Raw genomic sequence first — 27,074 nt, forward strand, 5'->3', positions numbered from 1 at the left:
GTCATCCAAAAAAAAAAAAAAAACAAGAAAATGGCAATTCGGTTGAGGCAAACAAGCAAACCCTTGAACTGGAGAGGTATGATTGACCTATGTGCCCTTGAAGGGCACATGACCTAGAACACTGGCTCCTTCAAGCTACTAAATGATTTGCGAGAATCAAACCAGAATTCACATGAATCTGACATCTGTGGATCTGGATGTAAAGCTTTGGATTTCAAACGAAAGTCAGCTCTTTCCAGAGAAGGATAAAGGACAATGGCTGCAGTTTCTTAGCATGCATAGTCAATGCTGCAGAGGTTGCTAGGCAACGGCAGAAAGGCTGTCAAGCATCCCCTGGTGCATCCAATGGAATAGGAGCAACCCAAGCCACTGCAGAGAGGTGAGAGGCCATGCAGTCCTGGAAGAAATGTTCAGTTTGGCATTGCTTAAACAGTGAAACACAAACATAAATCATTTTGTTATGGTCAGAGAATAAATGGTGAATTTTCCTCCGAGAGTTCTGAATACATTTTCAACTGGAGCAAACCCCTATAAGTGGGTGTGCCCTGGTTGCAGGTTGCAGAGAGGCTCTGTGCGAGGTCTGTAAGTTGTTCTGACCTGATTCACCCTGGAGCTCACAAAGACTCACCTCTGAGTTCCAGAGGGTTGACACGGCTCCCCGCCTGAAGCCTGGGTTATAGCAGGCAACCCCCTGACTTAACAAACATTTGTGTTCAAGGTCGTTGCTATGAAATTCCTTAGGTCTATGGTCATGAAGTAAGAGTAAAATCTTAATTTACTGTCCCTTTGTCCCTATTTCAGGTGACAATTTCATTTTAACTCCAAGGAGACTAGCAAAGAAGTCAGGATTTGACAAAGGGTCAAGTACCTTTTCTTTCTTCCCCAGCAGCACTGTTTAATGAACAAACATTGATCACAGACCGTTAATTTGCAGAAAGATACTTGGTGAAGCCAGACAGCACATGAAGAATGAGTGCTAGGTCTGATTCAAAGAATTTGAGCTATAATTGGGCCTTAAACAAGAACAGCGTCTAATTGACAATGGTAATGGGAGACAGATTCAACATTTATTATGTTGTGAACACAAAAGCAGAATGGAAATTGGTCTTCTAAAGTCCAGTTGAGGTTGGGCAGGGGTAGACGAGTACCTGTGTAAGAACCATCAGTTCATCCCTCATTGCTAGTAGACGAGGCTAGCCACTTGGTTTTTGTGTCTGCCCAAAAGGGATCTGAACGGACACATTGTGAATTTAACCACACAGCACCTTTTCCTTAAGGGCACTGCAGAATGACAGAAAGGTCAGTACAGGGCAGGGATGTGAGGCTAGAGTTCCAGAAAGCTCTGCTGGATGCCCATATATCTGGCCAAGATGTCTCAGCTATTCCCACACTGCCATTTAGAATCCCTGGTCATCCAGGAGTTTTACATACTTAAGGGGTAACATATATACCACTGTGAAGTGAACTCAGAGTCTGAAGCCTTGGTTAGGCTTCCTGACTGGATGCCAAATAGAGTGTAAGACACAGATCCGGCATTTTGCTGATTTGATACAAGTGGTTACATTAGGGACAGACAACCCCTGTGATTCTTCCAGCCTGAACACTTGTTCATCTATAAAATTGCAAAAAATAGCAACACATTTGGTCTCATTTATTCCCAAAGATAAAGAAGACTGAAGAAGAAAGCAGAGACTAGAGATAAGACACTGCCAAGGACCCTGAGTATGATCATCAGGGAAACTTTGTTGAAAGAAAGGAGAAAGTAGCAAGAACAAGAGTGGGGATGGTCACCTCCAGCCACCACACTCCTTCCCGCGGGAGTTTTTAGCCCATCTGGTCCCACATCTCCTTAGAACAGCCCTCTTCTTCCCTCCTTTCTCAAACTTCCATGCATTTTTCTGCATCAAAGCCATAATGTGTATTTGACAGCTGCTAATTTCTAGAGCCACTGGTCTTCTCGTTGTTGAAATGTGCCTCTCTCAAGGGTTTTCTGGGAGTTTATGAGCATCGTGGTTGTCTGGACAGGGCTTCTGAAATTCTTCAGATCATGAGGAAAGAAGATGCACAGTGTTTTCATCTGAACAAAAAACTTCACAAACCGCCTGAGCTTCAGGATGGGTGCCTTCATGAATAATTTTATTCTCTTGATTATCCATGTGTGTATAATAAAACCTGGTATTATAATGGAATATGCACCAGATTTCCTAAGGAAACAAAACACTATCTAGGTTTTAATGACTAAATAAATATGATTCATGCAAATAAATGGTCCCTGTTTAGCAGAAACATAACTCAATAAAACTCAGTCATCTTTCATTAATCTAAGAGATTAATTTTTATCACATTAGCCACCTACACGTTCATTTGCCACTTAACACTTTTATAATTGTGTGACCTTTTAAATCCTTGGTATCCATACATCAAAAATACCTGGTGAGTTTTCAAAAAATTATAATACATGCTTAATAGATCCACCTAAGTTAGTTGTGGTAATTTTCTTAAGCTCTAAGAAGCTCAAAAGAAAACTATCTCTTTTAATGATATTATTCAAGTTATTGAAGAACAAAACTCTTTTTAAGTTTGGAGAAAGATGACTGGTGTGGGAAGTCCTTCTGTATATGTGTTGCTTTTATTGGTTAATAAAGAAGTTGCTTTCGGCTGATGGCTTAACAGAATGTAGCCAGGCTGGAAGAGATATATATAGAGAGAGTAGGTGGAGTCAGGAAGAAGCCATGTAGCCCCACCAGAGACAGACACTGGATAAAACGTTACCCAGTAAGACACAGCCATGGGGTGATACACAGATTAATAAAAAGAGGCTAATTTAACATATAAGAGTTAGCCAGAAACATGCTTAAGCTATTGGGCAAACAGTATTGCAGATAATATGGTTTCTGTGTGATTATTTCGAGTCTGGGCAGCTGGGAATGAACCAGAGGCTCCGACAAGAGGAGACTATGATGAAGACCTTTTAGATGTCTATATTTTGTAGAAACCCTATGTTCACTAGGATGGTAGAATCTAGAGGAGATGCCATATGACTCTGGGTGAAACTGTCTCTGCTATAAAAAATATCTGTGGTTTCATACAGTTTGGGAGAGACAAGTGTAGATGGCATATAGGAAAAATCAGCGCAACAGAGTTGATATGACTTCCTTCTGGAACCTAGAAAGTGTGACAAGTTCCGGGTAGTGGAGTCACGAGCACCTGGTACCAGAGGAGACACGCTTGCATCATAGCTTAGCCGATTGAATTCTGTTTGATCCCATTGACCTGGATCTAGAATTCGGTCAGCATAACTTTAAGGAGAAGCTTGGAGCTAATCATGACCAGCAGATTGGATGGTTGCCCCCGAGAATCACTTCTGACGGACATTCGAATGTGACCCAAATGTCCTGACTACTCATTTAGGCAGAAGAATTAAAAACATGTGTACTGTTGAAGGCACGTACTCCCAGATGGGTGACCTAAAATACCATAAAATTAAACTCCCACCCTTTAGTGGGACCATGAACAAGGAGATACTCCGGAATGTTCTCTTACCTTTACGGCTACCAGGATCTTATCCTGCTCAGGACAGAGGTTATAGCATTCTGCCAGGAAAACTTTTCCAAAGGCTCCTTCCCCGAGCTCCCTCTTCAGAACGATGTTATGCCTCTTGATGTGCTGAACAACTGTGAGACAAAGACACACGTCATTCAACAGCCGCCGTAAGATTGTCACAATGTGCATAGGACCACTCCCTTCCCACCGGCTAGTTTATGACGTTTGCGGGGGACTGAGCCACCTGCACCCCTGGAAGCAGCAGAACCCTAGACAGCTCCTCTGGAGATGCTATTTTTCATAAAATTCGAGCGGTGATCAAGGTTTTGATTGGATGGGAATTATCCTCCCCAATAATTCTGGTGGTTCTGGTGTCTGTGAGTCTCTGGGGACTCTGAGCAGTACTGTTCATGAATATAAGGACCCAGATTTACACCCTGTGTGCTGGTGGCACATCGGGTTTCAGAGGAGCGAGCTGAGCTCATTAGGAGAGTGCCCTGTAAAGTCAAAGGACTCCCCACTCAAATCCTGACTTTCCTCCTGGCCTGTCATGTACTCATCGGGAATCAAGTTTCCACTTGATTCCCACTTCACACTCCAGTAAGTCCCAGGCAAGCATTTGACTGTTTTAGCGTTTGATTAACACGCTGGTGGCTGGGTAGTTAAAGCCACAGCTGATTTCACTGTTTTCAGAACTAGAGTTGAGAACAGTTCACCGGCGTTGAAACTGAGAGCAGAAGACAGATTTTTCTTTAAGGAAATGGCTCTCAGCATTTGCTGGCTTCTTTGTGATTTGGGGCATAGATTATCTGAAAATGTCCTTTGCCAATGTGTTACCTCCAACACAGTAAATGTCTCTTTTATACTTTGGGTCAGAAAAATTTTGTGATAGTCAGAAATAGTCTGCATACTAAATATTACTGAAAGATCTCGTTTCCTAACCTTGATGACACTCTCCCAGTTAACTGAAGCAATCATGCAACAAATCAGCCCGAGCCTCTGGAAATCCAGGAATGGGGAAAAATAAACAAATCAACAAACAAAACACGTCAACAACAAAAGCCAAAATCTGAAGTTTCCACACTATTGGGCTAGTAAGATTAATTTTTGCCATATTCCTCCATGATAACACCACGATAACCTAACGTGTGCTTCACTTTTCTGTTTCTCTTGAACAAGCCAGGAAGCCCTGCCCGTCGCCAAGTCCCGCCCATCGCCAAGTCTCTTCCATGGAGCCTGCCATCCATATCCCAGCAGCCCTCTTGTTCCTGCCAAAGCTCAACCCTTCAGGTTCCTGTGCAGTTCATGGATCGGGTCTGCAATTCCATGGGCTGCAGGATACATCCAGGTTTGTAGCCTTCTCAGATGAAGGCCATGCCCTGCCTTCTTCCTGCGGGTCAAACCTGCATTGTGTTTCACCTTCCTCCTGGCAGACTCCCAGGTATTCTGTAGCTTCACTTAGGGATCCAACCTGCATCCTCTCTGCCCTGTCTTTGCTGACACCTTGGATCCTCCAGTCACCCAACCAAACCAAATGCCTCCCATTTCCCCTCTTGGGTCTCAGAGCTCAGGGAATGGAGAGATTCAGGAACTTGCCTGAGCATCACACCACCAGGCTGCTGTCTGCCCTTTGTGTTTTGGTGGTAAAGAGTCCACAGGCAGAGGGCAATTTGCTTTAGCTCTTGGTTAGACTTTAAGCAGAATGTCCTGGGAGTGAGTCTTTCAGGGAGGAAAGCGCTTCAGCAGGCCTTCCTTTTCCTTTCATCCCTTCCCTTAAAAAGCCCTATGATCTATGCTCCATTTTCCTCCCAATACCCCAATATCACGTAAGCAGGGAAATGTCCCACCTGCTTCCTTCCCCTGAGATCAGTTACCCTCAGCTTTTCACTCTGGAAACTTGACGAAAATCACTGCAAACTCAACATTAAAAATTAAATGAGGGGCCGGGAGGCAAAGGTACATGCCTTTAATCCCAGCACTTGGGAGAAAGAGGCAGGTGGATCTCTGTGAGTTTGAGGCCAGCCTAGCCTACAAAGTGAGTTCCAGGACAGGCTATAATGCTACACAGAAAAACCCTGTCTCGAAAAACAAAACAAACAAACAAAAAAATTAAATGAGAGTCAGAGGGTAAGGACAAGCCTGACAAGCTGAAATTGATTCCTTCAACCCACATGGTGGAAGGAGAGAACTGACTCCTGCATATTCTCCTCTGACCTCCACACAGACACAGAAACACACACACACACTCGGAAACACACACACAGAAACGGAAACATACACAGAGACATAGAAAAACACACACAGACACACACACACACAGACTCGAAAACACACACAGAAACGGAAACACACACACAGACACAGAAAAACACACATAGACACACATACACACACACAGAAACGGAAACACACACACAGACACAGAAAAACACACACACACACAAACACGGAAACACACACACACACACATTAAATCACTAAGGTAAAAATATCAATGATTAAGAGTCCCAATTCCCTCACAAACTGCTCCCTCTATTTGAAGGAAAACTCAAGACAAGAGCTTTGCAGAGTTTTCTTTGAAATGTATCCTGTTTCTGTGCCCACACTCCCCTGTCCCCAAGTGGATATCATCGATGGAATTTTCCAGACTGGAAATTTGGCCTTCTTGGTCATTTGCCTCATGAGCAGTAGGAAAGAGCAAATTTTCAGTATTATATTGCAATCATATCATCGTCATTGAAAATAATGCACTCGGCCACAAAGTGGCTGTCCCGGCTTAACTCGCCTCCTGCCTCAGACACATTTAAATCCAATTCTTGGTATAGATTCCCCCAGAAGCAAAAATGTTATGCACATTCAAAGGCAATAAAGTATCAATCCATGTCCATATCCATTATTACGGGATCCAAAACTAATAAAGATATAAATAACTATGGTTCTATCCACTTAAGGTCTCAAGCAGGAAATGTGTCTTTCCCATTTCCAGGGTAATGGTATTTCATAGAAACCTTGGCCCCACAAACACAGCCTGCCTAGCTCATGGAACGTAAAGAGGACTCCATTGAGTGCCCTTATAATGCCAAGAGCTAAGTGACCAGACATTTTTTTAAAGGTATTTATAGTTCTGGGGCGGAAGGTACTGAATAGGAATGGGGGCTTTCAGTGGGGCTCTCTGACACTCCTGTTTCCCTACAGTCCTGGTGCCAGGTTGTAGACTGAACCCGGAGATAGGAGACAGACTTTCTCGCCATCAGGATCAGCCCCTGCTGATGTTGAAGTGAAATAGACATTTCATGGGCGACACCTCTTTCCACTAGAATACTTCAGACTCCAGCCTGACCCTCTGTAAGCCGCTGGACATCTCATGTTGAACGTTTCATTAGGAAACTGCCAACAAACGCAAAACATGGAAGTGAAAAACAGAATATTCAGTCGTTGGCTGGCACCAGTTGGGTGCTAACTATCTCAGTAGATGGCAGTCTATGGAGTCTGGTTAATTACTGCTCAACTTTCGGAATAAGTTTGTGTGAAGATGGAAATAATGTTTTGGATTTTCATCTACATTTTTATTCTGTTGCAAATCAGTACTAAATTGAAAATAAACATCTAAGATCACAGATGAGAAGCAGCACCCAGACAACAAAAGACTGAATATTCACAGATTGTACTATTGAGGAAGTGGTACAGGAACCACCACTGAGCCATCCGCAAGGAGTTTAGAGCAAAGCTAAAAAAAATGTGCCCTGCTATTAATTAATTTCTATACTCCACAGAGTGAGGTCAACAGTCACATCTATCTTACAGATGACATCACGGTTAACTGACTTTGTGTGCTCATAGAGAATCCACTTGCTAGTGCTTTTCCAAGCACAGTTTCCACTGAGAAGAGGGAAGAGGCACCTTCCACATGCTGACTGCTATCATGGGCTCAAAGATATGTGGAGGCTTTGGAGAGTCCTGAGCCCTCACAGCAGTCTGCTAGGGCAGTCTTACCTCTGTTTTCACATTAAACACAAAGAAATGATTAATGCTCTTGACTCTACCCCCACAGTAAGTAGGGAGCTTCCTAAGAAGAGTCTTCATGACAGAGATCAAAGAAAAAAATGAGTGCACAGAACTGGAGAGATGGCTAAATGGTTAAGAGTACTTACTGCCCTTGCAGGGGACCCAGGTTCTGTGCCAAACCCTCACGCGGCAGCTCATAACCATCTGGCACAGCAGTTCCTGGGACTCTATCGCCCTTTTCTGGCCTTCTCTGGCATGGATGCAGTACACACACACACATGCAAGCAAAGCACCCATATACATTTTTTAATTAAAAAATTTAATAAAATAAATATACAACACAAAAGCCACCCTTGGCCTAAGCTTTGCACAGGGAATCCACATGGTCTCAATAATCCATGGAGGTAAGAGTGAGCCTATGGGTATACCCAAGAATGCTCTGGGTGGAAGCTGACAAACGGGTGTGATTTCCCTGAACCTGGTTCTGGATCTAGATTACATTAGGTTATCAAAATTCTTACATGAATAAATAACAGCACAAGCACACAGGACTAGGCACGTTACTGAGAAAGAGAACATAATGGTGGAAACAACATGAAAGTGGGATGAAGAGGAGGCAAAGGCGGGGTGTGTTTAAGAAGCCATGATCAGCCGTGTTCCACCCCCAACAGCAGCAGGTGGGATAGTAGGAAAGGAGGGTGGAGTTGGGGCGTAGAGCACCTCTAATAGCTTCCAAAGTCACTCAGATGGAGTCTCACACTAAGAAACAGGGACTTGAGTATGAATGACTTCATTGTGCTGCCTTCTACTTCCTCATCTGTAAAGGATTGAACTGGGAATAAATGATACCTTAGGATTTCTCCAGGACATGCATTCTACAACCTATGATTTCTGGTAATCTATTCATCTGTCAATACATCAGTAATATATCCATCTTCTACCTATCTATCCATCTATTTATCTATCTGTCATCTATCTACATATTATCTATCCACTTGTCTATCTGTCTGTCTGTCTGCCTATTGTCTACCATCTACCTACTTATCTGTCTATCTGTTCATCCACATCCATTCTTTGTTTCAGCTCTATGGAGCCACAGCAGGTCTTTGTACAGAGGAAGAACCAATGTGTACACCAAGACAAGGTTATTCTTGCTGTGGTAAAGCCAGAGGCAGGGGTCCAGCTAGGGAGCTGCTATGAAACTCCCTGTCATGAGACTGGAGAAAAGCTGAGGCTGGACTCCTACGCTCCCATCTTTCCTCCCCAGGTCCTGTGTCTCTCATGAGCATGGAGTTCAGCATAGCTGGCTGTCATCGGCTCTGCTCTCCACTAATTCCAAAGGGAGCAGAGGATGTCACCAAGGATTAATTCTCCAAGAACACAAGAAAGGACAGGCAAAGACAGAGGAGACTCAATGGACTCACCGGAGGCAGGAGACAATCCTATAGTGATGCTGAGCAGAGAATAAGGCAGACAACCATGGATGGAGTAGTTAGGGGGAAATAAACACACAGACTCCTCTCTGGGGGCTTCCTTCGGGGCAGTGAAGGACAGGGTCAGAGGCAGTCAGAGCAACCTAGACATGGCGTGGGGATGGGGGCGCAGGAGGGATTATGAGGTTTGGGGTGTGTGCAGATTAGGAGGGGTGATGGAGGATGAGAAATTTAGTGGACCAAAAGAAGAAGGAATGGCAGGACAGAAGGAAAGGGAGAAATAGGTGGTGGGGAGAATCCACCACTGGTAGGTGCAAGGAGGACGGTGGGGGAGGGGGAGGGAGGTACTGAGAACAGTACAGATTTTGAGTAAATCACCCGCTGAGGTATCTGCCATGATTCCCATTATAGTTACAGGCCACTGAGGAGTGAGCTGAAATTCAGGGCTCGTATTAAGCACAAGTCACCTGAATTCCTTGAGCCAAGCCTTGCACTGGGTGCAGCGAAGGATAAGGCAGACCTTGCAATGGTTTAACCTTCCTGGGAGGGCAGTTGGCATCTGCCTGAATGCTTTGTGCAAGAGCCAATGGCATCAGCAAAGCTCCTTTCATTCCAGACCCAATTCCAGCGCTCTGAGGGGTGGGGGATGGGGAATGGCCATGGAGGGGAACTGCGGTTCATGTAACATCACAGCAGGTGAAGTAATGGAGTTATTTGAAGTTAAATTCAGTTTCTTGGCAGAAATAGGCAATGTGGGGGGAGAAGAGCCCCAGAAACCTTTCAAGCTGTTAGACTGAAAGGAACACCACACTTCAAAATACACAGACGGTACATCCTTCGCTTTGACATCACCGAACAGCCAAAATTATATCTGTTCTACACATTGGCATGTGGCAGAATTGGATTGATTTGCCCTGACAGCTCTCCCTGCTGGGACAATACTTGTCAGTCAGCCCCAGCAATGTTTGTATTTTCGAAAATCATTGTGCGGAATGATTGTACAGAATCCTGGCAGGTGGGCCAGACAGTCTTCTCTGAACACCCTCCTGACCCTGTATCCTGGAACTCTAAAGTTCTTCCCGCCCCCAATGCTCCCAAACCTCCCGTGGCACCCTGCTCACTGCCTTCTCCCAGGCTGAGCATATCATCCTTCATCTGGGGCTCTACGCTGGTGTATGTTTTGTCTCCGCTTCTACGCCTTGCCTCCTAAAGCTCTCTGACCAGCTTTTGTAAAAGAGTGGTTCTTTGCCAAAGTACCTACAAGAGGATTTGTGGGGAATGTGTCATCCAAGAGCAACCCAGTAGAAAGTGTATTGTGATGTCAGTATTTGAGCATCTTTTCCATGTGCACACACTATAATAAAGGGGAGGATCTTGGTAAGAAGTACATGCATAACATGTAGGTAAGAAGTACATGCATAACACACAGGTGAGAAGTACATGCATGACACACAGGTGAAAAGTGCATGCATAACACACAGGTGAGAAGTACATGCATAACACACAGGTAAGAAGTACATGCATAACACACAGGTAAGAAGTACATGCATAACACACAGGTAAGAAGTACATGCATGACACACAGGTGAGAAGTACATGCATAACACACAGGTGAGAAGTACATGCATAACACACAGGTGAGAAGTACATGCATAACACACAGATAAGAAGTATGTGCATAACACACAGGTGAGAAGTACATGCATAACACACAGGTAAGAAGTACATGCATGACACACAGGTGAGAAGTACATGCATAACACACAGATAAGAAGTACATGCATGACACACAGGTGAGAAGTACATGCATGACACACAGGTGAGAAGTACATGCATAACACACAGGTGAGAAGTACATGCATAACACACAGGTGAGAAGTACATGCATGACACACAGGTGAGAAGTACATGCATGACACACAGGTGAGAAGTACATGCATGACACACAGGTGAGAAGTACATGCATGACACACAGGTGAGAAGTACATGCATAACACACAGGTGAGAAGTACATGCATGACACACAGGTGAGAAGTACATGCATAACACACAAGTGAGAAGTACATGCATAACACACAGGTGAGAAGTACATGCATGACACACAGGTAAGAAGTACATGCATGACACACAGGTGAGAAGTACATGCATGACACACAGGTGAGAAGTACATGCATGACACACAGGTGAGAAGTACATGCATAACACACAGATAAGAAGTACGTGCATAACACGCAAGCCAAAGTGTGCTGAATGGAGGAAGGACATCAAACTGCTGTGTGACTCAGCACTCAGAAAAGGATTAGAGGCCACCAGAGCCAACTTAGGACCATCAGACTGGGACCCTCATGAGGAAAGTTCTGAACACTAATAGGAAGGGACAAACACTTAGCTTAAAAACAGAGAAACTATGGGATTTCACACAGCCTAGGATATGACTGTTTCCAGGGCTGTTTTCTCCTGCTGTTGACTCTGCAACAGCTTCCCAAGACAGTAGCTAAAGGATGGTCATACCCAGAGGTGCGTGGTCAGTTTCTGAACTATGGGGGCAGGGTCACTGATAAGATACTTGGATGCACCCCAGATGCTTCCAGCTTGGCACGGTCATGGCTTTCTGTGCAGTTACCATGGGAAGCAGTGGGGCCAATGACAGCTCTTTAACGGGCTTGCATGATGACTCACATCTGAAGACGTAACATCCCTGAAAGAGTTTGACAGCAATTTCGGAATCTTTCATTCCAATGCCCTCCCTGGCCCTAGCGTTCATCATTTAAGCGTCTATGCAAACAGGACAGTGGTCGTTGCTGCAGAAGATTAAAGAGTGAGGGAGAGGAAGGGACTTGAGGGCATTCATTAGGTATCCGCTGTGTGTTAGGCGCTGCTATGCTAAACATCTTTGTCAACAGTATCATATTCAAACCTTCTAAGTGACCTGGGGAGAAACTCCATTCTCCATTTGCACGGTCATAGAACCAGAGAGATTGTCTCGAAACTTGGCTGCAGCCACACACCTGGAACGTGAGCAAAGATGCAAGGTTTGGCTTCAGAGTCCAAGCAAAGGCTTCCTGTCTTTCATAGATGATGATTTTTTTCCCTTGATCAGTACAGTTTGATTGAGACAGATACACAAATAAGAGCCATAAAATACAGAGACTGCCACGACGGAAATGAAATATGGAGAGGTAAGAGATTTTAGATGTTTGGGAAAAGGCCTTCCAGTCCGCGCTTGAAGGTTAGCGGGTGCGTCATTCAAGTTTTCCATTGCAAAGCTGTGCAGGATTGAAATGTTTGTCTAAAAAAGAGCATTGTTGGATGTAACAAATTATGACATTTCCAGAATGCCAGGATGTCACTGACTTGATCACACCCTGACTTTCATGTACAGACACATCTGCACTGAAGCCCGAAGCCGAAAGCTATTTAGGTCAAAACAAATGAACTTTCCATCCACGCAGGCCAAACCAGACAGATAGCTGCTGTTTGATCTTCCTCACCTGAATCTACCACTGTGTCTTCTTTTCTAAATGGAACTTCTGTATTTTAAAGAACTCATATGTGTGTATGTGTGTATATATATTTATATAATAATTTAGAGAAAAGGTTAAAGGAATATGCAGTCATGGCAACAAATTCAGTAACATCAGAGAGTCTGGATGAAGTCAACTAGAACCTTCCACACTCTTCCCTGTCTTTGATCTCACTTCCCGGGAAACCACTGAAAACCAACTTGATTATTGATTTTCCGGGATCATCTCCAGGGTTCTAATGAGTCTTCTTACATTTTGCTTTTGTCTCCCAGCATAAGGCACGCCCCAATTCCCTTCTACACGACTGAGGATTTGTCTACACTCCTTCCAGAGGCGGAGAGTTGGGCTGTTTCAGTTCTTCTATGTGGCCTTTGTACTCTATTCTGGCCAGGCCTACCGTGCTTCTGTGAATGATGATGGTAGTGTCTCTATGTTCACTTCATTCCAACTGCCCCATTTTCTTGTTTTGTCTTTATTGAATAATTGTCAACATTATTACATTGGTATTCAAACTATAATGATACAGTAAGCACCTTAGGATTCTAAAAGGTAAACTCCACCTCTCTCTTTGCTTTCTCTTTCAGGAGGATCCATTGTCCCCGTATTAAGTTGATCTCAAATCCTTCTTGAGCTTGAGGATGTACTGTTGGTGCAGTTTCCTGCGCTCTGGTGTTAGTTATGGAGTCTCCATGAACAACAGGAGGCCCGGCTGGGACAGGGTCATTGGTAAGCACATAGATGGGCCTTGCTTTAGAATGAGCAAGTTTACATCAGGACTAAAGAGAATGATGGGGGGTCTCTGAAGTTCCTTAAGCCTGCATCATTTAGAACATTTTAGAGAGGGATTTGGAAGCTGTTCCCTCCCCCCCCCCCCACACACACAAATAAATATTGGCTGCTGGATACTGCAGAGGTGTGGATCTCTGACACAGCTGTCCCCACCCTGGGGTTAAGACACTCCGGCTGCACCCACTAGTATTAATCTGAATCACACCGGGTCCCACCAAGTATGGCAGGGCTGTGTCCACTGCAGGTCCCCAGATTCTGAGCTGACATATTTCACACATGAGCATCCACCTGCTCGCCTGCCCTCCGGTGTTGCAAGTGGGAAGTGAACAGACAGGCTCTGCTCACCACACCCATCCTCCTTATCTTCAGTCTGTTTCTGAGGTTGTGCTGCTGGAAGCTTCCACAGCAGATGGAGTGTTCTCTGAGCTCAGACAGGCTCTGGGCCTGAAGGCCTTAAACAGCCCACTCACTTAATAAGCGAAGACAGCAAGGAACCAAGTGTTGAGTTCCCAGAGCTGCTAGGTCCCCACCCGCATCTGGTTGACTTTAATCTGTATTGTTTTCATTATACTTGATGCTTCTCACTAGAAAGAAATGTTTACTAAGCAAACAGAGTGACACACAGCTCCGATGTGTAAGAATGAAGGAGAAGGTGGGAGAAAATGGCTCTGTGAAGTCAACGGAATATTCTAGAGCCTGTTCTTCGCAGGCAAGATACCTTTCCTCTGAAGGTGGCATCTTTATTCCTGTGATCATTTGCCTAGTCACACCATCTACCTCATTTTAAAAAACTATTTATTTTTATTTTATGTATGCAGGTGTATATATGTGTGTCTGTGTACCACACTTGTGTGATGCCCACAGAGTTAACAAGAGGAGATCAGAGACACTAGAACAGCATTACGGATGGTGGTTAGCTACCAGGGGGACGCTGGGAGCCAGACTGCTGTTCCCTAAAAGAGCAACAAGTGCTCTTAACCACTGAGCCATCTCTCTAACCCGATATAGCATCTATCATGATGAAGAGCAAAGTTCTGAGTGTGAACTGGTGTGACAACTCCTAGGTGAGGGCAGCGGTTCTTCTCTTCTTAGTCTATGGTTTGAGAATCTCATTCCTACATCCTGTGTTTTGCTAAAGTCCCCCACACCTCTCTTTTAGCCCCTACTGCTATTCTCCCCCAATTACTAATTATTTCTTGAAACCCACTGAGTCTGCTTAGCACTGCCAGTGTGCACATGGGGACAGGGACAGCCACTGTGTCTGCGTTGAGAGCAGATGCGTGATGTGAGGCACGGCACCCAGGCACCTTCCCTCTCTGTCTTATGATAAGGGCTTGTCCTCTGTTCCTCTGTCATCTGGAAAAACCTCCAGACTCTGCAGTCAGCATTACAAACTCCACTCAGAAGGACAAAGATGAAAGGCATGCAGCGGGGACAAAATTGTCTAAACACGTGGGCTCAGAAGAGAGCATAATTCTCTCCATGAGGCTTCAGCATCCTAGTGGAAATTCTGTAGCAGGTCAGACCAATTAGCCACTGCTGGCTCCTTGGGTTGGTGATAGAGTCCTGTGCAGAAACTGTCTGCTACTGGCAGTGCTCTTCTGAAGGGAAGAGTTCAACCTGGGGGTTAAGATGCTGTACTTTCATTTAGCGTGAGTTTAGGATTGACAAGGCTGAAAGTACTGAAATTCTATCAGCTATGGTGACTATGTATAGTTGAATAATTTGGACAACGGAAACAGAAAGCATTAGCTAATGGCCGTGGCTCCCCGGTTCTAAAGCAGCAATCAGAAGACAGTGGGGTTTTGTGCTGGTGAGAAGAGCATGCTTGTTTGTTCCCTATTCAAAACTGTGCAGCAAACAAGAGCTGGATGTCCATCCCCAAGGGTAAGACTCTCAGCGGGTTTCTAAGCAAGCTGCTGCAGGGTCCCCGAGCTGATGTGTGAGCCATGGCTGAGCCATGGGTGAAGGATGTCCCACCCAGATGTTCTGGGAGGAGACTGTGAGGGGTTACACTCTCCTGTGCAGTGGGTGCCAGAGTGGCTGGGGGGGGGGCAGCAAGCACATGGGTGAAGAAAGGGGAAGATGTAGGAAATGGGCTGAACAGAGGGAGGAATGGCAGCACTGGTCACCTTCAGTCTAGAGGAGGACAAATAGCATCATTACCCTAATCCCAATGGCCCTCAGCCCCACTGAGAGGCATTAGGGAGAATCTGGCTTCTGAGGAGCATCAAGCTGTCTGCAGAGGGAGTGAGGGCCTAACCTTGAGTTGTTACTTCTCTGCTACAGACACCACCTAAAGTACCCCAGCCAAGCAATTGTACAGTCTTTTGCCACAGATGACCTCTTGGCTGCTAATTGACTGGAGTGTCACTGGCCCTTTCTGTGTAGAGATTAGCTAAAGCTTGGCACATTGGCTGCATGATTAACCCTCACTTCAAAGTGTGATCCTTCTAATTCTAAAAGAAGGTTGCGGAAAAGTAGCCTGTTATATTATGCTGGCCATCACCGCACGTATCTGGTGTCTAGTTTGGACTTTAATGACACAAGGAGGCGGTGCTGTGGGAGGGGCCATCTCAAGTACCCTCTGTAATGATCATAGGTCCAAACTGCTTAAGGGAACATTTCTCAGAACACGTTGCTCTCATTACTGATACAAGATTCTGCAGGAAACAAACTCCCCCTTACGTGGTGTCCCTCTGCCCTAGGGTTGTACACCTTCATGCAGCATGATGAGGAAGAACGGGGTGTGGAAAACCCAGACAAAACTACCCTTCCTGCACGGGAACCAGTGAGCAGAAAGGAGGGGCTGGGAGCCATGGAGGAAAGCATCCTAAGGGTAGAGCTCTGGGCCCAGGTGATGATGGGAAAGTGGAGGGTGAACCAGAGGAAAACCTCAGGTCATTCATAACCATCAGCTGACTAGCTGGCTTCCAGCAAGTCATGTGATGTGTTTGTCCCCTTTGATTTCTTTCCTGTTGCTGAAACTCTGAAAGCTCACGGGGCACTACAGAGAGCAAAATTATATCCTAAATAAAAAGCACTCAGAACAACAAAATGTCCCACAAATGTTACATGGCATGACCACTGCTACTGAGCGATCTGGCACTCAAGATTCTACAGTGCCTTATGGATACATTTTATTGGTTCCATTTAAAGTTAAACATCACAGGCAAGCCACAGTAATAGCGGGGCCCACTGTTCTTGGAGCACTTCAAAGCTCGTAAAGAACTTGCCCATGCTATTTTATTTGAACATTAAAACAACTTTGTGAAACTCTCCAGAACTCCACTTGACAGCTGAGGAAATGGAGGTTAAAGAGGTCATGGGATCTTCTCCACCATCCTAGCCCGACCTCCAGCCTGGCTTTGCTTCGGAAGTTCAATGATCCAAGTTCTTTATGTGAAAAAAACCTGGTGGGTTTTCTGGAGGCTAAGATAAGACAACAAAACAAACAAGAAGTTCTTCCTGGAGATAAAATTTGTAGGCAAAATAAAACAATATGAGATGGTAGTGTGGGGATCCCACCAGACATTTGCCTCCTGGGAGGATATGAACTCAAGGAAGCAAAAAGCCCGTGCACATGGTGACTACTGCAAAGGCTTTGTGGGTAAAATCTCCTTGATGGGGAGTGTGAGGTGGGGAGCATAAATTCGCACAGATGGAAGTCCCTAGGTGACAGAGCAAGGTACAATGTGCTGTGTGTTCACATAGCTGAGAAAGAACAGAACGAGAGCCAGGCTTGCGTGAGTAGCATAGATTGCATTGCACAAGCAAATGAAAGCTATCAAGGCTCATACAAGACCAGGAGACGTGGTCGCCATGAGCATGGCATGTTCGATGGCAGCGCTCAGAAGCAGAGAGAGTAGCAGACATGTGGTTGCATTCATAGGAGCATAGTCATGATGTTCTGGAGTACAGTGGTAGCAAGGAAAACATGAGGCTGCTATAAGTCCTAGGAGCCATATTATTTAATTATCAGAACAAAATAATTATTGATTCAGCAATGATAGTTCACACAGCTTTCAGAAACAAATCACTTCCTAAGCAATCTCCTCTCGATCACACTGCCAATCTGAAAGACACAGTTTGTTAAACAAAGAGCTCATTAAATTTCACATAAGTTTAACACAAAGGACTCCTTATTTCATCCCTTCATCTTCCAGCCAAGAAGACTTCTCAGGTGCAAAGTATGACAAACTCTGTTTACACAGACACCTGTGCAGGTAGTTATGACCTCATGACAGACTAATCCCAACCCATGAAGTTGGAGGATGTCAGGCAGTGCCTTTCACTGGACCCATACCAGCTTCTTGAGATAGAGGTGGAGACAGGATGAGAACAGACACAGTGAAAGCCCCAGCGTGGAGCTAAGCCAGAGGTGTCTGGCAGTGGAGGACGGCACTATGGGGAGAGTGGACTGTAGTCTGTGCTAATGTATTTGGAAGAAAGTCTTGGAAGGCAGCGTTAGATGAGATGATGAGGATGGTCTCCCTTGACGGCATCAGTAATGATACTTTTAAAATAGAAGAGAAATCTAAACAGGCGACTTATTTCGTCAAATTCTGTTGGGGAGCAGAGGAACTGAGCGATCTCTGCTGTTGACCATGTCAAGGACCTCAAGGCCTCAGCCCCATGGGAGGGGCAAAGGTTTCCCCAGGTGAAGCTCAGAAGGATGGCAAAGTCTTCCCCTAATTCACGTGCAGATGTTGACAGTGTGTGCAAAAATGTCTACCATAGCCTTCTCTCCCTGGATGTTTATGCCATGAAGACTGCTCCCCTACAGAGACAGCTTCTACAGACGTTAGCTGACCCATCTCCTTGTTCAGCCATGTGGATACCCATGTTTCCTGTTTATCTGAATATAATAACCTGCCTCCATGTTCAGCTGTGTGTTCCCTGCTTCCCCTTCAATCATGTATAGTAAACACACGGAGCTTCTGATGTGTTGTGGCTTCTCCATGTGGGAGCCCAGCCCACCTAGCCCAAGCTCTTCTGGGAATTTCTTCATTCCCTTAAACAGGGCCAGTCTCCAAAGAGGCGAGCATGTGAATTGCCTCTGCTGTGTTATACTGCAGCAAGAGGCCCCAGTAGCAGACAGTGCATGCTCTTAAGCTTCAAGCTTCTACACTATGAACTAAATAAATCTCTATTTTTTTTATAATGTAACTGATCTCCAGTCTGGCATAATAGTAAAAGAGAATGGACTAAGATAGATGAAGACTAGGTCCAAGTACTTGGCTGCACAGCCTTCCGGAAGCCAAGGAGCTCGATGCCTGCCACCTTTCCAGCAACCATTGCTTTGTGCTATCCCAAAACAAGAAGGCTAAACACTGAGCTCATCACTATCTTTAGTGTGGTCAGTGGGCTTGTGGCCATGATCATCCTGAGACTATATCTATAGCTCCCACATTTTGTAATTTGAATTAATTTGGGCTTTGAATTAAGGCCCATTTCCCCCTTTAAATTTTAGCAGCTGGGCTGTAGTTTGCATTGGCAATTTGGCATGTGAGCATCAACCACACACATACACACACACACACACACACACACACACACACACACACTCACGCACCTCACTTGACTTTTGACATGCAACCAGCCACTTCATGCACTGTATGAACAGCTGCTTGCCAGTCAGTGAAGCCATGTCACCCTATGACTGGAATGTGTGAAATAAACCGCCCAGCAGGAGGTGGGCAGCAGCTTGCACCATGCAATGAATGCAAACAGGATTCTGCCTCCCAGGGTTTGCTATGCCGTTGGCTTCTGAAACAGGTGAGAACAAGTTTCAATGGGTGCAGAATCCCGTGGAGGAAAAAAGTTCTGTCTGTTGATTGTCCTTAAATGGGATAACAACCCTATGAGATGGTCACCCCTGGGCTTACACTGGTTGGACAAGGCAGACTGCTTGCTGTAATCAAAATCTGAGAGAACACCTTCTTCCCACCATTGATAGGTCTGCGGTAATTCCAGAAGCAGAACTCCCCAGGCAAAGCCACCAGAATAAGAGTCTTGGGGGCTGTGAGGGCTGAGGACAAGGTTGGTTCCTGTTGCAGCATCTGCAGACATCACACATCCCCCTTAGCCAGTTTGTTATGGTCTTTCATACCAGGGGACCACCATGTGACTGCTACTGCGGTCAAGGAGCTGCCACCCATTGGCTCTACCATTGCACATATGTCCGGCTGTCTCCCCATCAGAATGACGTTGATCCCAGACACAGGCAACTCAGAAATGGTGGCTAAAGACCGGTCCTTGAGCCCTTAATGACATTTGATAATGTGTGGCCGGATGGAAAGAAGGACTTCTGAAACAGGGATGCTGATTTGGGACCAAATGCGTGTGCGTGATGCTTGATGGTGTTGCCACCTCATACAACATCACCACAATACCCAGGAGGACCTCTGTGTCCTCAACATTGTGTAGAGCAAACAGCGGGATTGAATGTTTAAATAAGACATGTCCTGTGTCTATATGAAGAGCTGTTGATGATTGATGGCTGCAGAGCGATGGGGAGTCAGTTTTCTCCAGGGATGTTGTCCCGGAGGGACCGTCCGTGCCCTACTAGATGGCTCCTCACCCACGCACACACAGGCAGCACTGTGTGGACTAGGTGGGTTTTAAAAAAGAGCAGGTAGAGTTCAGAGGGAAAAGTGATGAGGGGATGGAGAAGAGTTGAAGGAAGGAGAATGGGATGGGTTTGATCAAACATGTTATATGCATGTGTGAAATTATCAAACAATTAGAAATTAATAAACACAGGATAAAGAAAGAAGAAATGTGAAATGTGAAGAAAACCACAGGACACTGAAGAGCTGGAGGCTGCGCGACAATTAGCTGGACCAGGAGAAGGCAGTGTGACAGACTCCACACACAAGTGAGCTGGCAGCCCTAACTAATTAGCAACAATTAATTTTATGGTAGGAGCAAGAACACATGTATTATGTTCTATAAACGCTTAATAGATGTCACGATAAATCACTCCCGTCTCTCCCTGGAAGCTCAGCTTGCAAGCAGGAGGACTCTAAATCTTCTGAAATTAAGAACAGAGATCAGCAAAGACTTGATTCTTGTTATTAAAGAAATACCCTCTATTCCTCTCATCGTTTGGCTAACCACTAAAGTCCATTGCTCTGTATCAGGTTGAGGTGCACCTTGGACTGTGTTTGATAAAGGAAGGTCACAGAGGATCTGCCCCCGGAAGGCTCTAGGGTTTATTGCAGCACTGTGGATCTGGTGTCCTGTGTATCCAGAACGAGCTCCCAGGCTGAGATAGCAGACAGCTCTTTTCCTGTTTACCTCCTCCTATCAACCGGCAGTGCCCGTGTAGGACATCTTAGAATTCAGTGATTGGGGATTGACTGAAGATGTCTGCTGGGCACTGGGATGAAGGACACTATTGTTCGTGTGTCTATCACCATGGCTATTTTTTTCTGCTGATCAGTCATCTTCCGGCCCTGGGCAGCATCTTCGTTCTCTTCTGAGGAAAGCCCACATGAAGCTCAGCCATGTCCTGTGGGCCCCATCTTGGAATCACCCCAGCTCCTTTCACACTTCCCAGGTTTTCAGCAAGATGGCACTTTTGTGAGGTGAGAGTCACTGTGACTAGGGTTAGCTGTGTGCTCAGCCCTTCACTTTGCCCCTACCCACCACTTAGATTAGCAGTCATCAGGATGAAGATAGACCTGATCACAACATTGACTGCACACTCAGAGATTTCAAATGACAAACCCAGGCCTAGGGACTTTCTGAGGTCAGTTTCAGGGCCTGCTCATCCTTCACCTCCTTCCATTAGCCCACGGGCACTCCATCCTTCTGCTGTGAATCCAGTCACTTCCTTCACCACCCTATCTGTCCGGCTTAGCAGGGCATGTCTCCACTGATTGGGAATAAACACGATGCCAATTAAAAATACATACATACCAAGTGTTCTACTAACTATCCATGAAACTATCCACCATGAGTATGCAGCATCAAGACGGTGGAGAGCATAGACTTTACCCAGCTTTCCCCACTACATACAGATACTCAGTCTTCAGTATCCATTGTCTGCATAGTAAGATGGAGATGTGGAAAGAGAAAACTGATTGGCTGGATGCCCGGGATGCATCACAGGGAGTCCCCTGGGTTTCCTCTCTGTCCCAGGAGCTGAAGAAGCAAGAAATTTAAGATACAATGGGAATAAATTCACCTTCAGGACAAGACTAACTTGTTCTCCCAAAGTCACAGTAAAAGGGTGGCCTATCAAAGCAGGGAACTTTCAGGCAATAACTCTCCGCTAAGTTAGCATCCTAGAAAAACCAGGTCTCCTTACCCCTGCCAGTAAGAGCTGGACAGGATGCCCAGACTTCTATGCTCAGGTCATAATAAGGAAAGCAGCTCTTGTTCCAAGTGATCAGAGAACATGAAGGAAGAAAGCCATTGGCAAGGGGCTCAGCCACGATTCCTGGTAGTTAGAGAAGGCCAAAGTAGAGAACCATGGCTTCTCTAACTCCAGAGAGTAGCAAGCACCCTTCACCCTATAGTGACCATAGATACAATACAAGAAGCCTGGACTCCCATCTTCATCCATTCTCTCTTGGGATAGTAACACAGGAAACCTGGTGGAGGGTCATCCTGTATTTACCACTGCCTCATGATAGAGAGACCACCTGCTCTTCCCTTACACTGTATTGTCTGGGAAGCTACTGAAAAAGAAATAACAGGGCGTCCCATCATTGGGAAGGGTATCTAAAGTGACCTACTGGGGACCCACGGCTGTTACATAAACCCAGCACGGTGAAGAGATGGCCCCCTCGGTGACAAGACTGGAGAGAGAACTTGGGTTTCCACCCAACCTGGAGTCCCAAGATGCTGCCAGCTGTCCTCAAGTGACCAGGGAGGGAGTCGGAGTGAAACCAAGGAAACTATGAGCCCTGTTCAAAAGCTCCAAATACCCAGATCCAATAAATGAAAAAAAGCTTCTCCCGCAGTGAAGGCCCAGAGCAATCTCAAACTAAAACCATAAAAGCCAGCAGATGTCAAGCCAGAATGGCGGCTGTGTCAAGGTCAGTGTGACAAGGGTCTGAAGGCAGCCAGAATGACCAACAGAATGGGGGGGGGTAATGACCAATAGTCATCAAATCGAAAGCTAATAAATAGATATGGCTACAGGATGGTGGGGGGACTGATAAAATAAGATTTAAAAAGGCAATCCAAATAATAAAAAGAAACTAGACTAAAAAGAAACCTTTTGGAACTATTGTATCCTTGTAAAATATTTAACAGTGATGTCAACGTATCCTTAGGGGGAGGAAGAAAATGAGCAGTGGCTGAAAAGGCAGCTGAGGTTACAGCTGTCAAAGCTTCACTCACCAGAGAAAACAAGAAAGTGTGAGGAACAAACTCCTGCTGTGGGATCCTTCGGCCAATAGCCGTTAAGATATGGGCGTGGTCACATGTATGTATTATATATACAGATGTAGAAGCTGCTGGATTCAGTCCCTGCCCCCCACTCATGAGGAGGACTGCTGATCTGTGAGTCTACCCCTAAATTAAAAAGCCTTTATTATACACCATTCTGGGCTAGTGCAGGACATTTTATTGTAATCAACAACAGAGTGGCCCCAATCAACAACAAACTCCAAATAAGATAAACCCAAAGGAGTAGGTATACCAAGACTCTGATCAAAATTCAAAAGTCTAAACATTCACACAAAAGCTAAAAAGCAGGGAGACGGCTGGTGGGTAACATGCTTGCCGCACAGGTGTGAGCCCTTGTGTTTGAATGTGCAAATCCATGCACAGCATGAACATGTGCACAATGGGTACTCCCGTGGGAAGATGGGAGGCCGAGTCAGGAGAGTCCTTGGAAACCCGTGAAATAGCTACTGTGGTCTTCACAGTGGCAAACAATAGAACAAGACCCTGTTTCAAATATGGCAAAAGGCAAGGATCAACACTCAAAGTTGTCTCTGGCTTTGCATGGACACTGTGGAATGGGTTTCTGCACAGCTGCTTGTGCACACATGCACACACGCACATGCACAGGCACACATGCAAATGTACACATGCACACACAAAGAATGGATAAGCTTTAGCAATAAAGAACAACTATGGGAATAACATCGTCTGTTCATAAGGAACCCTAGAGACCAGAATAAGGCAACACAATATCACTTTAGTGATGAAAAACAGAAGTATTCTGCTTTCTTTACTTAGTTTTATTTTAGGCCTATGAGCATCTGCCTGTATGTGTGCCATGTGTGTCCAGCATCAATGCAGGCCAGAACATGATATTGGATTCCATGGAACTGGAGCCATGTGGGTGCTGAGAACCAAACCCAGGTCTTCTGCAAGAGCAAGCAGCTCCTTACTGCTGAGCCACCCCGCCACCTCCAGAAAAAGCTCTGCTTGCCTAGAATCTTCTGTCCAAAAGGAGCACCCCTGAGAAACAAGACAAAAAGGAAAACAGCGCAACACATGTTCCTTCTTAAAATTTCTGGTTATGTTGGCAGCTGAGCAAGAAGGTATACAGTGTTGCTGGGATTTCAAATGTGTGCAGAAGAAATATCTGAGACAATTACACTATAATTGGAAAAAGAAAACAAATGAGGTAAAGTTCCCATTTTTCATTTAAACCTATAAAACGTCAACGTTAGTATATGATGCTGTGTGTATATTAGACACCTGAAGCAGCCCGTAAAAAAACAAACCCAAAGCTGTGCAGGAAATATCAGCTGGAAAACATCTGTGAACAATCCTCATGTAATTTCTTAATGTCCTAGAAATCCAGAAGAAGAAAATAAAGAAGCAAAACAACCACAAAAGAGAACAAAGAGAAAATGAAAGTAAAACAGCAGGCAGGCTAACATACAAGAGCTCTCTTAAGTAGGATGATTCAAATACGTCACTTAAAAGGTACAAACTGACAAAAGATATCCCAACTGCATGCTAGCCACAGACTCACTTCAAACATGGCAATAAGTCAGAAAGAGAAGGATGGAAAGTGTACCACTGACAATAATCAGATAATAAACACAGATGCTCGTCGGAGATAGAGAGGGATATTAAAAGTGGTGAGTGAGCTCACCAAAAGACATAACAAAACTAAATGTGAATCCCAATAAAAGATCTGATAATGAGGAAGGGAAAACAGGTAATGGAAATCACAAGCCCATAGCTGAAATCAAAGCTTTCCACACCTGCCTCTCAGCGACTGATTAAGAAATCAGCAACGATATAGAAGAAATGAGCACTGTGACTGCATCTGTAGGAATTTCAGAAACGTGGCTGACATGTGTCAGGGTGCTGCCCTCACCAACAACAGAGTGTGAGTTCCTCCTGTGTGCTCGCAGAACACATACTAAGATCATACCCTGAACCGTAAAGCAGGTGACAGAAAATTTAAATAAACTGACTACATGGAGTGTGTTCTCTGACCACAGAGAATGCAGAAGTAACAGAATGACAGGGGGCAAGTCTTTGGATGTATGAAAATTAGAGCACTATTTAAAAGAATTCATGGACATGAAGAGGAGGTGCTCATAAAGCCTTACCCCTAGCAGAGGAACTAACAACTGATAGCTGCGGGAGGAGGGGGAATCAGTTTCCTTAGGATACGGCCCTGATAGGGCATCATTTTCCACTGGATGCCTCTGCGTTCATCCACACACTGGCAGCACTAGATGGTCTCAGTGGTTTAAAGACTTTGTATGCTGTCATGCTGTTGGGAGAGTAAGGTGGTAGAGGGTACAGGAGGACTAGGAGAAAAGAGAGTGTGGGGGTACTCAAAATACAGTATAGCCATGTATACAATGATTTTTTTAAAAGACACTAAAATATATCACGGCAAATGAAAACATAATACATTTGTAAGACACATATACAGAAATGATAAGAAGAAAACTGACTTCACTAAATCTTGAGAGGGAAACCTCTCCTGCACTTCTCCATCTGCCTAGCTTCCACTTCAGATGGGGGAAGGTTTGCTGGGCCACAGACAATTGACCCACCCTTCCCTGTTCATCCAGCTTACCTGTTGACAGGTAAGGGGTCACTGACCTCTTGACCCCCTGCCACATTTCCATAGGTTTCCTAGTTCCTGGTTCAGGCGGAAGTAATCCCTAGACCATCATCCCAAGCCTCCCACATGTACAAATTTCAATGCAAAAAGAATGAAGACCCAAGACAACATATCACCTCCAACGATTAATACTCCCATAGCAATAAAAATAACCTGGAAGATCATAAAGACAAAGGATTCAAAATTATTATAACCATGTTCAAACAACTCAAAGAGGGTAAAAAAACAAAAATAAAAACAAGATCTGAGTGAGATGCATAACATCATGTGAAAAATCAAGTTCAAGTAAAAGAAAGAATTGAAGTAAAACAAAACAAATAATGCTGAAAATAAAAAACGCAGTAAGTGAAATAAAATTTTAGTGGAAAACTTCACAATAGGAGGGTAACATGGGGCACAGAGGGTCAGGACTAGAAGACAAAGTATAGGAAGTGTACTACTCAGTAAAGATCGTTGAGAAACTTATTAAAAGCAATGGAGAGAAACTGGGAAAGCTTTAGAACAATTCAAAAAGACCTAACTTTCAAATTATAAACACAGAAGACTATCATACTGAAAGCCTAGAATATATTTTCAATAAAATCATAAAAAATTCCAACAACTAGAGAAAGAGATGCTTATCCAGGTACAAAAGGCATATAGAATTCTAAATGGAAATGACCAAAAAATAAACTCCCCATGTTGTATTATAGTTAAAACATTTAAAACATAGAATGAAGAAAGGTTATTGAAAGCTTCAAGAGAGAAAAGTCAAGTCACTTAGAAAGACGGGCTCACCAAAATAACTCCTGACTATTTGACAGACTCTTAAAGTTAGATGACCTGGGAAAATGTATTCTGAGTTCTGTACAATTATAACTAGCAACTGAGACTATTATACCCAGCAAAACTATCCATTATGATTGCCCACAAAATAAAAACCTTTCATAATTCTTCCAAAACTGATTACATTTTAGGACATAAAGCAAGTCTCCACAGATATTGGATCACAAATGAATAAATATCAGTGTATGAAAAGCAAGAGAAACTATAGAAATTACAAAAACTCATGAAAACTAGACAAGCGTTTACAGTAAAATCAGGGACAAGACAAAGGTGTTCAATATCCCACACCTCTTTTGTACAGTGTTTGAAGTCTTCTCTAGAGGAAAACACAAGAAAAGGAGATAAAGGGATGCAAATAAAAAAGAAAGAAATCTAAGTATCTTTATTTACAGATTATATAATTCTATGCATAAAAGACCCAAAAGACCCCACTATAAAACTTCTATAATTGATAAACACATTCAGCAATGTAACAGCATACAAAAATAATACAAATAAACTAGTTGTTTAGTATTTTCCAATAACAAACATAACGAGAAAGAAGTTAGTAAAACAACCTCATTCATATTTGCCTCAATGAACCTTAGAATAAATTTAACTGAGAAAATGAAAAACCTGTACAATTCAAACTATAATAAACTAAAGAAAGAAATTGAAAAAGATAAAAAATAAAAGCTCCTGTGCTTGTGGACTGGTAGAATTAATACTGCAAAATGTCCATCTTACCAAATAGAATCCACATATTCAATGTGATCCTCCCCAAAATTCCTCCACAAGAGAAGTTGGAAACTAAGCCCAAATACATACAGAACCACAAAAGACCCAGTGGAGACAAATTAATCCAGAACTTTGTGAGACGTGTTACCATCTCTGATTTGAAGTTATGCC

General features: G+C 44.3%; 1 protein-coding gene across 3 annotated transcripts in view; it reads right to left on the reverse strand.

Annotated features, from left to right (window-relative positions):
- The window catches only part of Ntrk2 (neurotrophic receptor tyrosine kinase 2), a 326,602-nt gene that overhangs the window by 72,722 nt on the left and 226,806 nt on the right, over positions 1-27,074 (reverse strand). For all 3 annotated transcript variants that reach the window (XM_075969423.1, XM_075969425.1, XM_075969422.1), the window contains exon 14: positions 3,544-3,674. In XM_075969423.1, coding sequence (XP_075825538.1) covers positions 3,544-3,674 — 131 coding nt within the window. The remainder of the gene's footprint in view (positions 1-3,543; positions 3,675-27,074) is intronic.

Source organism: Microtus pennsylvanicus, chromosome 4, assembly GCF_037038515.1.
Source record: "Microtus pennsylvanicus isolate mMicPen1 chromosome 4, mMicPen1.hap1, whole genome shotgun sequence".
NCBI classification, from domain to species: Eukaryota; Metazoa; Chordata; class Mammalia; order Rodentia; family Cricetidae; genus Microtus; species Microtus pennsylvanicus.